The following is a 13,444-nucleotide window of genomic DNA, read 5'->3' on the forward strand; positions in this document are numbered from 1 at the left end:
ACTTTATAGTGAAACATAGAACAAACGTGTGTGTGTGTGTGTGTGTGTGTGTGTGTGTGTGTGTGTGTAGGCACATGCATGTAGAGGTCAGAGGTGGGCATGTCATTTATATCTTCAGACAGGGTCTCTCTATGAACCTGGATCTCATTCATTGGTTTGGGTTGTCTGGCCAGCAAGCCCAAGGGATCCTCATTTCTGCCTTCCTGCACCAGGCCTACAGCCATATGCCACTGTGCCCAGCTCCTTACGTGGGTGCTGAGAACCTGAGTCCAGGTCTTCAAGCTTGTGCAGCATGTACTTTACCAACTGGGTCGCCTCCCATCCCCACAATGAATAGTTTTCTATGATTTCTCTCTTGTATTTCACTATCCCAAAGTATCTTCTGACTGTCATGCAACTGTCATTCCCCATGGACAATGAAGGAAGTTCCCAGCAGCCTGGCACAGCCTGGCACAGCCTGGTGTGGAGTGAAGTGAGGTCTAACTAAGTTGGTAGCTTTGGGCTTGTTTGTTTGTTTGTATTGTTTTCATGATGCGACTACAAAGCCTGAAATATGCTTGACATCCACTCAGGGCTCTGGAGGACATGCCAACTTTAAGTGCTTTAGATGGGAACCTTTTCCAAACACACTATATGCTTTTTAAAATTTCATAGAAGGTGGGTGGGTGTGTATTTTTTCTATCTCTCCTCATTATTTTCCTCCTTGCTCAATGCCCTCAACATCCTCAACTTCTCTAACAATTCCTCATCCTCTTGTGTGTGTATACTACACACACACACACACACACACACACACACACACACACACACACACACACGATTTCATGTAGTGCAGGCTTACCTAACTCACCCTGTGGCTGAGGAACATCCTCATCCCTTAACTCTCCCATGGTTCTCTCCCAGATGTTGGGATCACAGGTCTGTGCCACCACATCCACATCTGGCTCCCAGCCCTTTCTCTAATGTGCGGCTGGGGTCTTAGCAATGAGTCAATGAATTCAGGACCCATAGGTGCAAACTGGGCACCTACAAACCAGTGGGCCTGGACCCTGTGTCCCCTGCTAATCAGAGGCCATTCTTCTTACTCCAACATTTCAAGGTGGCATTCTAGACTGGAGGGCAGACAGCTTAAAGTGAGGAGTAGCATCACATGCAGCTATCTGAGCAAGCTGCCAGGGAGCAGGCTGGACTTTGTGCCACCTCTGTGAACACAGGGCTACGCTGGTCTCCTGATGTAACTGAGACACTCTGCTAGTTAGAGCTTTGGGATAATCAAGTTTACTGTTGGTGTTGGTTCAAAGTAGAATTTGGAAGTGTTTGCCTCGTACATCACAACTCTGTCCACTTGGATTTCTCTCCCTCTACATCTTTTTGAGAGGTCCTCCCTACCTGATTAGATCTCACTGCCCACCCCCAATGTGTTGTAACTTATTTCATGTGGTATTAGATATGAATCAATCACAATAGTAATCTAGCAACAAATAAGGTCCAATTCTTTTAGAAACATTTTTATTTTTAGAAGCAACTACCTGTTATTTTAAGTTAAACCTTAAGATAGTAGACTTAAGGTGATGGGCTACTCTGGAATGATCAACACACTGTGGTATTCAGTTTATCTGGAGAGTAATTTGGAAACACAGGTCAAGGGCCTCAAAAATGCCCAGAAGTAGTTCTACACCCAAGAACCTGTCCAGATGAACCTTCTCTACGGAGACTGGAGTTAAAGAGTAGGTTTTATGTAGAGGTCTCAACCTTACACTTTCCTCTGAGGGACAAGTGAGGGGCAGCCCCAACTTCCCCAGGTGACTGCCAGGTGTGAACACTAAAAAGCCTTGAGAAGTTCAGCAGAGTGGAGTCCCGGGAAATTTTTCTGTACAGCCAGCTGCTGGCCTCAGGGATATTACCTGTGCTCCACTTCAGTCTCTCCAGGTTATGACAAACAGACAGAAGGTGTTACTGGTTCAGGTAGGCAGAGGGAAATTATGGGGAAATGAACCTAAGTTCCTCACCGGTTCTCAGCCTTGCCTGATTCTTTTCGGTGGGGGTGTGGTCTGTCACACAGATTGAGCCTCCGAACACAGGTTTTAAGAAAGCCTTGGCACAGAATGGTTTCAATGTTCTCTGCAGATGATGTTATAGGTAGTGCATGGCCAGACAGCCATTCAATGAGTTAATTTAAAAAACATACACAACCAAGTTTATGGGCCTTATTTTAAAATTCTTCAAAATTTTTATCCTATTTATTTCTTGATTCGATTACTTGGATGTGGTGTGGGGGGAGGGGGAGGCACTGATATGCCTGTGTGACAGAGGCCAACTTTCCAGAGTGCATGTGGGTCCTGAGGATTGAACTCAAGTGCTCAGACTAGATGGCAAGGGCCTTTCCCATCTGGGTTACTCTGTCAGACCCATTTCAATAAAATTCATAGTTGCTTACATTTGTATTACTTCTTAAGTCAGTATAATTTGGATTAGATCTAGGACTGGCCTCCTGCATGTATCAGTCCTGGGTACATCCCAGGAGACCCGCTTTCAGTGAACTAACCTAACTTGAGCTCAGGTAACACCTCATGCATGGATCAGTCCTGGATACATCCCCAGAGACCCGCTTTCAGTGAACTAACCTAACTTGAGCTCAGGTAACACCTCATGCATGGATCAGTCCTGGATACATCCCCAGAGACCCGCTTTCAGTGAACTAACCTAACTTGAACTCAAGTAACACTGCTTTCTCCATTAGCTTAAGCCACAGTACATTGTTTTTGGACCAGTTTTCTCATGTATATGCTGTCTTTCTTTTCTTTGTGGATATGTGTGTGTTTCTCTAAGATCCATTCTCTTCCTAGCCTGGAAGCTACACACAGTGAAGGAACAGGGGCCCCACACTCTCTACCCACTGTGTAGTATCGTGGGCACCTACCAAACTCTCTGATAGACACACAAGAACATTTGACTTGGGTGGGGGGGGGGGGAAGGAGATGCACAGAACTCCTAACAATACACACAGTGGATTCCCCGCATCATGTCACCTCTAGGCCAGCAGGAGGTTTTGTGGCAGAGTGTTAATGACAATGACTTAAACCACACATCACATACATGTCATTAACTTAGACTTGCTGTCTGCCACACATGAAATAGACCCTTCTTAGATGCAGACCTTTGTTCTGAAGTTTGGAAGGGAATTGCTTCTTGCTAAGAAGAATGTGAAAGACTCTCTCACAACCAAAAGCTAGAACAAATCTCCCCACCTCCCTGCCCCAAACCAGCAAAACAAACAAACTCTGAAGTAAACTTTCCAGAAACTGCAGAAATAACAGATAAGGTATAAGTGCAACAGAATTCTCAAGTATCTATTACGGCATTTTCTCACTGACTTTTAGAAAGCCCAAAGGGATCTAGTAAGATGGGTTTTCTCTACGGTAAGGGATTGATCAAGTCTCTTTTGAAGATGACAGTTCGCTACATTTCCCCTCACTTCCTAAATCCTGTGTTACTACATCAATGAGGGAGAAGAACAAAAACAACCAAAGTATGGAGAAAGTGTGTGTGCGAACTTTATTCATCATGAGCGAACCACTTCGGGGTAGTAACAGAGAATGTTGATGTCTACATGATGATTGGGGTTGACCCGGAGTCACATACATACCTTAGATTTGTACATAATGTATATATAAAATTCATGGAGGAATGGATTTCTACAATACAGTTTCTTTGTTCGTAGAGAACGTGTTCCGTTAGTTTCACTTAGAAAATGACCCCCAATTCTGTGAGTGTGGTACCAGGGATCGCAGGTCCACATCCTGTAACTAATAATAGACACCAGTATCTCATGAACATTGAGAGACTCTAAGAAGTGACACCTTCCTGCAGGACAGAAGGACAGACAGAAGTACGCAGATGGTTATGTTAGTAACTGGTTTGAGCATAATAATCTGGGTTCTATAACCTAGTTCGAAGAGAAACAGTTTTCATAGAGTTCTGTTGACAGATCATAGCGACACAGCCATACTTCCTCCCTGCTCTGCTTCCACACATATCCCATGTCATCAAACCACCTTCAGCGCACTGGGAGATGTCGCCAGCACCATCAAGGCCTTCTACATTGCTTCTAGCAAGAACTCCTGGAGGCCCTTAGCATGTAGCATGGTATTTCAGGAAGAGGCAACAGCTCTCAAGCTGGTCGGTCATCCCAGAAGGAAGATGCTAAAGTGTTAAGTCTGGGCAAAGAGCTAGATGTCTGTCACTAGCATCTGTGTGGGTACAGGTCATGTGAGTCTTTGATCCTTGGCAAAGCCTCTTCTGAGCTCCACTCAGCCTTACAACCACTCCCCAAGGCATTGCGTTCATAGCTTTGGGTCTCTCACCCTCACTGTGGGGTTCAAAGTTGTGCTTGTTTTGAACCATGTGGACCATTTTAGGGGTGACTGACACATGCTGGGCTGTGTGGAAGGTAGGAGAAACCACCGCCATTTTTTTTTTTTTTTTAAAGCTAACATCTTGAACAAAGTCAACACCAGAGATTAGTCGTGGAGAGTGCCAGTGGGGTAGGAGGTGACTTCCATGATTAAAACAACACCCCAAAGTCTCAAAATGCTTTGGTACCAGTCACACATACCCTTCACAGGTTTAGTCTCATGTGCTCCCGCTGCTTGTAAAATAAAAAAAGACATTAAAGCCTCAGAGGTTATACCGGCCATCAAGTACAAGCCTCTTCTAGACAGATTGTCTCTGATGACCAGAGTAGTTATAGTACAGCCAAGAATCAAATCAAATGTCCTCTAGAGAAACAATGTTGTACAGTGGCCCCAGGCAGCCTAACCACCCCTAGAGGGAGGGACTGGTAATGACCCACATGACGAGGTAAAGCAGAGTTGCTGGTCTCTTCCTGTTTGGTGCCCACAGGAAATCTCAGTCCCGGTGCTGATGGCCTGGGCTTTGGGTGGGAAAGGAAGCAGTCCAAGCTGGTTAAGCCAGAAGTGGTCAACAGGCTCTAGCACCCCACACCCACCGAAAAGATGGTCCAGTCATACAGATCTAAAGCTGGAAAGAATCTACATCCCAGCCCCGTCAGGAGCAAGCAAGAGCTACAAAGACATGGAGAATCATTTGGGCATAGTGGCCACTGATGTGGCTTGGTGGAGAATGGGAGCCTACTCTAGAGCTTAAGCGCCTCCGTCTTAGACACCAGGGGCACAGTCAGGCCTTCAGGTTCAGCTTCTTCCACTGTTGCTTAGAGTGTTAGCAAAGGAAGCCATTGGAACTGCTGATGTGGAATCTCTGGCTTGCTCACATCCACATCTCACGAGCCTTCTAAAGGCAGAAGAGGGACAGTGGCTCTGGGGCCGGAGACAGTGCAAGTCATGGAAACACTTGAGGGATGTGGCTCTGATGGGGTTACCTCCAGGCTGCCAGCCACGTTAGACGCCACGTAGTTCCCGCTCTGAGGGATACTGCTGAAGGGCCTTACCCTCAGACGTCTGGAGGACCAGTGTCTTGCTGTAGGGGCTGACTCCTGTTTTGTTGAAGGCCTTGACTCGAGCATTGTATGTGCTGTTGAAGTGAAGGCCATCCACGGTGCACATGGTTTCTTTTCCAACATATACTTCCTGTCAATGGAAAATGGAACACCACTTAATGCAAGTCCTGCAAGGTCCAGAACAGGGAAGGATTCTGCTCAGGGATTCTGCATAACTTTGGTATTGGCCTGATCCAGACTTGAATTCTATGAGTTACTGGGCTGTTTAATTTACTGCTTAAGGCCTCAGTCACCTAGTCTGTAAAACAGGGACATTAATACCTGCTTTTTCAGGATGATGGGTGTGAGGGTACTCTAACTTTAGATTTGTATTGGGCTCAGTAGCTTAACAGTGATCTGCAGCCAGTATTTAAAAAAAAAATCATAATTGGGAGTCTTTTGTTAAGATTATGCTATGGTTGATGTTTACAGGGAACATCACACCTTTATCCATCAGTGTGGTTTATAACAAGCATCTTTAAAAACATGAGAACATGAGGGTAGTCTGTAAGCTATGTTTCTAACTTCAGGAACTGTCACAAGGATTATACTCAAAGCCATTGGGAGAGAAGGGCCAGAGAAAGAATGACATTTCAGAGGCTTAAAATAAAGCCGAGCGTGATGCATCTTCAGCACAGGCTAGGCATGTGCTTCCTGCCTTAGCTGCACACTTTGCAAAGTTAGGCTGATGTAATGAGTAAGAACAATCTGCACGCAAACCACAGCCTAAAGTGGCAGCCCTCTGCTCGCAGGCTTGGAGTACTGGTTGACCAATTCATGACTGATGCAGCAGTTTGGAAAACCTGCATATTACATTCACTCATTCAGGGATTCTGAACATTTGCACGTATGAATGACCTATGCATCTTATTACAATATGGTTTTTGTTCCCATAGGTCCCTAAAATAGGGGCTGAGGTTTTGCATTTTTAACAAGTCCCCAGGTAAAGCCAGTGCTGAATAACTAGATGGACCATTGAAGGGGTCACACACCCTAGCACAAGGGTGACCCCTTCTTATGGTAGCTGTGGAGTAAGTGGAAGGGACCCAGATGTGAGGGCCGGGGTTTGACTAGAAGGAGCCAGAGGCTGATTTCTTTTACTCCTGGGCCTTCAGGAGAGAGGAGCCAGCTGGTGCTGGGATCCTGAGTGTAATGTCTGCGAAAGGATAGCTGAAAAAGAAATTTAGCTGTGAGAAAAATGAGCGGTTTAGTTTAAACGTTAGGTTTAGGCTGATTTCAATGCGTCAACGCTGAAAATTCTCCATGGTTAGAAATCTGGGCCTATCAGATAAGATGTGCGGATGGACGAGATGGATGAAAGGGAAGTGCTTACACCTGCTGTAAGGCAGCGGGAGGAAAGAGACCTTGGGATGGCAATAGCCTTCGCTGATACCCAGATTTCTCCATGCCAGGCAACACACATGTGAATTAAGTCTTCCCTACCAGATGAGAGAATCCTGAGGAGCATCATAGAAGACACCTCCTGCTTGAAAGTATTTAATTCTAGCAGAGAACAAAACCAGTGAGGAGGAGGAGGAGAGGAGGAGGAGGAGGAGGAGGAGGAGGAGGAGGAGGAGGAGGAGGCCGCCTCTGTAGGTTTTGATCTTGGAAGCTCATGGCCCAGGCTTTCCTACCGACTGGAAGAAAGTCTTCTGGGGCTCGGGGTTTGCTTTGGACAGGTTCTCCTCTTTGTCAGTGCTGAGGTAGGCCTAGGTACCCAGAAAGGTACTCCTTTGGCAGTTCCCAGGAACCAAAGCTCAGAAAAACTGAGGTGGGGTAGGTAGAAGGCAAGGTTGTGTGTGTGTGTGTGTGTGTGTGTGTGTGTGTGTGTGTGTGTGTGTGTGTGATGGCTCTTTTGGTTGTCATCTTCACTACAGCTGGAATTAACTAAACCGTCAAAATGGCACACCTGTGAGGGATTTTTGCTTAATTAAATCATTTGAAGTGGGAAGACTCATCTCTAATCTGGGCCACACCTTCTGCTGGCAGCCTATATGAACATGGGAGAAAAAAGCTTCTCTCTTTGCCTGCTTGCTTTTGCCCTTACTAGCAAGTTCATTCCATCACTGGTATCCAAGCCTACTTCTTCAGGATCCCAGTGTGTACTGAAGACCAGCTGAGACATCCAGCCTCAGGGACTGAACAACTTCCGCATTCTTGGACACTCTGTTTATAGCCAGCCATTGTTGGATTAGCTGTAGCACATCCTGTAGAGCATTCTAAGAAGTCATTCTCTAAGTTCTGTCCCTTTAGAGAACCCTGACTAATACAGTGTGTTTGAGGCAGAAGCGGGCGCACACAGACAGACTGCCACATAGAAATCATTAATATGTGGGCACCACAGCCATGTCTTGCCAAAAGGCAGCTGCCTCATATCCAGAGGGCACCATGAACAAAAGTGTGGTGAGCACTTCCTTGCCTTGTGGAAGTAATAATTTTGGGCGCCAACTCTATCTAATGAAAGGCTCAGGGAGAAAAACAAAGAACTGGAGAAAGATTTTACTAGAAAAACTCTCACAATAAGGAGGCTGTAATAGAAGAGCTTGCCAGGTAAGAAAAGTGTCAGTCCCAAATATTAGAATCTGTCACAGCAGAAACAAGGTCTAGGCAATGGTTGATGGCATTATTAGCTGAATCTTGATAGTGTTAGTAACAGCTAATATTGCAGGTTCATCGTAGATGCAGCAGCATGCTGGTTTTCCATAGACAGTCTAAAATGAACTCTAAGCACCAAAGCACCACATACAAGTTGTGGTGGTTTGAAAGGAAATGACACTATGAGGAGGTGCGGCCTTGTTGGAGGAAGTGTGTCACTGTGTAGGTGGGCTTTGAAGTCTCCTATGCTCAGGCTGTGCCCACAGCTGCTTCTGCTGCTCGTGGCTCAAGACGTAAAACTCTCAGCTCCTTCTCCAGCACCATGCCTGCCTACACACTACAGTATAATGGACCAGACCTTTGAAACTGTAAGCCAGCCTCAATTAAATGTTTCCTTTCTAAGAGTGGCCATGTTCATGGTGTCTCTTCCCAGCAATAGAAATCCTAAGTAAGACACACGTTATTGTCTTTGACCTCTCACTGGCAGATGCAGAACCAAAGGCTCAGAGAGACAGGAAATAGTCTCTGTCACGCAGCTGCTACACTGTCTTTTCAAAAGGACAAGATGATTTGACAGACCCCATCCATCTTTGATGATACATTATAAGAAATCCCTGCGGGGTGTGTGTGTGTGTGTGTGTCCACCTCCAGGAGAGATGGGAAGACCATGCCGTGACTGCACAGCAGGTCTTCTGAGGTAGTCCCTGGCTTAACTGCTTATTAATTGCTTAATAAGTAGGGTATCTGCTTACCCGGAACTGACCACCACTTCCATCATCCAGCTCCAGAATGTATCCTTCGGCGGCCACAGTGGACAGAGGGGGCTGCTTCCAGGACAGTGTGGCACTGTTGTTGTGGGTACAACACTCCTCCAGCTGTAGAATGGGGGTTGCTGGGACTGGAGAGGAAGCTAAACAGAAATTAGTGCAACTCTAGCTTCTGTTGATTTACAACTGTTTTCATTAGCTTGTAATGAGAAGCTTCCCACTGGTAAGGAAGAAGTCTGAAAACACACACACACACACACACACACACACACACACACACACACACACACCTGTCTGTCTGTCCATCCATCATCCATCCACCCACCCATCCATCCATCCATCCATCCATCCATCCATCCATCCATCCATCCATCCATCCATCCACCCCATCCATCCATCTACCCAGCTACTCACTAGTGGTCTTCTAGATCTTATGCCCACAATCAGCAACAGCCGTAGACTTTTGAAACTTGGTACCAAGTGACACAAAGTCATTTCACTCGACCTAAAACTTCTGAAGAACCTGACATATTCTCATGGCAGCTGTAGCATGGAACAGTGAGAGGTCAGGTCCACTTCTTTTCAGGTATAGAACAAGTTGGCTGTGAGCCCAGGAGCAGATCTGAGTGTGACAGGGGACTGTTAATGTTTCCAAGTATTGTGAGAATCAGCTGAGTTGACAATCCTCTACAATTTAGACTGATTCTTTTATATTATTTCAAACTATTGAATAGCTGAATCTTCAGACACTCGTACATGAAAATCCAGCTCCTAACATAGGAACTCAGTATACACAGCTGAGGGAAATGCTTTTAGCAAATATTTTTTTAATGTAAGTATTTATTTTTATTCTATGTGTGTGAGTGTTTTGCCTACACATATACATGTGCACATGTATGTCTAGCTTCTGTTGAGTTACAACTGTTTCGTTAGCTTGTAATAAGAAGCTTCCCACTGGTAAGGAAGAAGTCTGAAAACACACACACACACACACACACACACACCCCTGTCTGTCTGTTCATCCATTCATCCATCCATCCATCCATCCATCCATCCATCCATCCATCCACCTATCTGTTGCATGTCTAGTGCCCATGGAGGTCAGAAGACAGTGTCAGATACCCTGGAACTAGTGTTGCAAATAGTTACCAGCCACTGAATTGGTCTGGGAACTGAACTCAAGTCCTCTACAAGAGCAGAAAGAGCTTTTAACCACTGAGCCATCTCTCCATTCCCTTGCCAATATATTTTTTTAAATTAGCCCCAGAACATTTCCCCCTGTACTTTAATAACAGGAGAGAACAGGTTGGAATTTATGTCCCAATGTTAATTATGGAACACCTGGTGTGCTGCACCCGCCACTAGACTTGGAATGTCATACACTGAGTTAAAGATGTTCCTGTCAGTCATTCCAACCAGGACTGTGTAGGTTTCACAACAGTTCGGGAAGCAGGGTCTATGGTGGGTGACCCAGGAGACAACAGCAGCTACAAGGTACATGATGTGAATGACAAGATTTACAATGAAACCAGATCTGAGCTGTTAAGTCAAGCATTAAACAAACCAAATTAGGGAGTAGTTAATTGGAAGTGACCATTTTAGGATGGGAAGTCACAAATTTCAATGGCATGGGACAGAATCCTCTAAGAGACCAATGGCTTTGCATGCTGTGGGATGTTCTGTATGTTAAATGTGTTGCTCTGATTGGTTAATAAATAAAACACTGATTGGCCAGTAGCCAGGCAGGAATTATAGATGGGACAAGGAGAGAAGAGAATTCTGGAAAGTAGAAGAGATGCTTCCAGCTGCCATGATGAAAAACAAGACGTACCTTGACTTCAAAATTTGGATGTAACAATGTGTTTTGGAAAGGAGGCTCTGCTTTTGTTTCCACAGAAAGCCAGAGGCTATGGGTTTGTTCCAGATTAAGATACATCAGGTTTGACCAGCCAAGACCCCCTGAAAGGTCTCCAATGACACCATGGCCCAGATGATCCAACATCCAGAATGGTTTCAAGGCAACTGGCTCAGACGATACACCCTCATGGACTACTCAATAATCCTAAAATTTTCTTTGTGTCCCCATAAGATACAGTGCCCCCCTCCAGCAAGAAGTAGTAAGAGAAGCTATGCCCAAATTTCCAAATATACCAAGCTGGCATTGGAGATAGAATTGGCTTACTCCTTCTCTAAACCCAAACATATTGCTTAAAAAAAAAAAAAAAGGTTGAGATTATTTTGTTCCATATCAGAAGAGCCCTCTGGTGTGGGACAGAGAAACCAAATTTTTATTTAAATCAGGTTGATTATAAATGTAATCTCTTTCTAAAGAAGAAAAGGTGATATGATATAAATATGACAGGATGAAAGGGTAGATTATTGAATCTACTTTTAAAGAGCAACTTGTTTAAAATGTTTTACATTGCTATGGATTTTAGTTTATTGATACAAGTTTAAACTTAATTTTGTTATACTGTATATATATGTTTCTACTCTTGTTTGAGGTATTATGTTTATGTATCTCATTTAGATTGTGATGAATAATTAAGAAATACAGATTAACAATTAGTATTCTATGATAGTCAAACTTATAGTCATGTTAAGTTTTCTAGGTATACATAGATATAATTCAATTAGGTAGATAATCTTCAAATACTTCAAAGACCTACAGAATATGGCATTTAAAACGTTTTAAAAATTTACTTTCTGGACAGTGAGACATGTCTGCTCCTGGCAGCACCAATTTACTTCAGAGAGGAGGATGGGCATTGAAGACACTCTATATGGAGTTTAATCACCTTGGCAAAAATAGCCATTTGGGCAAGAAACTGTTCTTGCCTGGACTGCTTGATCAACTTGACATGCAGGAACCAGAGGAAGGTGACCACTGAACTTTTCTTGGCAAAATGGTCCTTCAGGTTCCTGTTTTGCAGAGGAAACTGCCAGACATTCTACAGGACACTGAGAGAAGTGACCAAGAGACTCTAGCCCTGTGGGCTGAAAACAGATACCCCAACTTTACAGAAAAACATTAGGTGACTGTCCAGGCTGCCAGCTGTCTCTGTCCACTATTGCAAGACTCTCAAAAAGCTACCTGTGTCCTTCTTCCATTTCTCGGATAGTATTATATCTTTCTGGGGCCTTTGATGTAGTTGAAGACTAGATTGTTATAATTTCCTCAGTTATGATAAAAGATAAGTTAGATAGGAAACCTTAGAATCATAAATGTAAGGTAGATAGGATATCTTCTTTAATTTTGCCAAATACAAATAGACTAGAGATTATAAATAGATTAAATATTGTAACTGTAATTCTTGCTTGATGATTATTTTGTTATATGTAATTTTACTATGTGACAGTTAAAACCTTCCTTTTGGAAAAAAAGAAAAGGAGAAGTGCTGTGGGATGTTCTGTGTGTTAAATGTGTTGCTCTGATTGGTTAATTAATAAAACACTGATTGGCCAGTAGCCAGGTAGGAAGTATAGGAGGGACAAGGAGAGAAGAGAATTCTGGGAAGTGGAAGGCTGAGGCAGAGAGATGCTGCCATATGCCATGATGAGAAGCATATGTTAAGATACTGGTAAGCCACAAGACACATGGAAACTTAAAGATTAATAGAAATGGGTTAATTTAAGATATAAGAACAGATAGCAAGAAGCCTGCTATGGCCATACAGTTTATAAGTAATATAAATCTCTGTGTGCTTACTTAGTTGGTTCTGAATGGCTTTGGGACTGGCAGGTGAGAGAGATTTGTCCTGACCATGGGCCAGGCAGGACCAGGAAAACTTCAGCTACATTTGCAGTCATAGAGAACCTAGAGCATTTGAATTTGGAGGACAGGAGAAAAACTCATCGCCTAGTCTAATAAACTCCAGGACTAGATGAAAAAAGGAGACAGAAGACATAACTCCCAAAGGCTATAATGAGCATCTACACAGAAAGAGGTATCTCTTGGGTGCTGCTGCTGGGGGCCAGCTTGAAGTCTATTAGTGTGTGAAGGTTTTGATATTAAAAAATAGGTTTCTTTTATAAAAGAAATACATATATTTTATTTATGGTGGAATTTAGCCAAACAGTTGTCCAGAGGGCTTCTGGAGACATGGATGAATTTCCCTGGGATGTTTATTCCATTAGGTCCATCATAAATCCATTCCTTGGACTGTTTGTCTTATTAGCTCCATATCATCGTTTCCCTTCATTCATACTGAAGGCAAATGTATACTTCATCAGTTACAAAATCAAAGAAGAAGATCACAAAATGATTTCAACTTAAATCATACAGATGCCTGCAAACGAGAATCTCCATTAGACAAAGGCATCATTAAGTGATTAATTGAAATACATAACACCTAATATAATTAAAACACTGGAGCTTCATTTTGAGTCCCCAGTAGGAAGACAGTAAAAGAAAAAAATAGAAATAAAACTGTCACTAATGTTCAGATCTCAATATTGTCTCATTTAAATAATAGAATGAACAAAGGGGGTCGGGGTAGAGGGCTACACAGAGGCACCGACGTGTCTAAACTGGACTCTGTTGCGTGTTTGACTGTTTCTCCATGTG

General features: G+C 43.7%; 1 protein-coding gene across 8 annotated transcripts in view; it reads right to left on the reverse strand.

Moving 5' to 3' along the window:
- Trim9 (tripartite motif containing 9) overlaps positions 1 to 13,444 on the reverse strand; it is a 119,627-nt gene that overhangs the window by 18,510 nt on the left and 87,673 nt on the right. For 4 of the 8 annotated variants that reach the window (XM_036205477.1, XM_036205478.1, XM_036205474.1 and 1 more), the window contains exons 6-8: positions 8,863 to 9,020; positions 5,468 to 5,606; positions 4,616 to 4,648 (exon numbers count right to left, since the gene is read on the reverse strand). In XM_036205477.1, coding sequence (XP_036061370.1) covers positions 4,616 to 4,648; positions 5,468 to 5,606; positions 8,863 to 9,020 — 330 coding nt within the window. The remainder of the gene's footprint in view (positions 1 to 4,615; positions 4,649 to 5,467; positions 5,607 to 8,862; positions 9,021 to 13,444) is intronic. The other 4 variants (XM_036205479.1, XM_036205475.1, XM_036205481.1 and 1 more) reach the window with 2 other exon arrangements.

Source organism: Onychomys torridus, chromosome 14 (assembly GCF_903995425.1).
Source record: "Onychomys torridus chromosome 14, mOncTor1.1, whole genome shotgun sequence".
Lineage (NCBI taxonomy): Eukaryota > Metazoa > Chordata > Mammalia > Rodentia > Cricetidae > Onychomys > Onychomys torridus.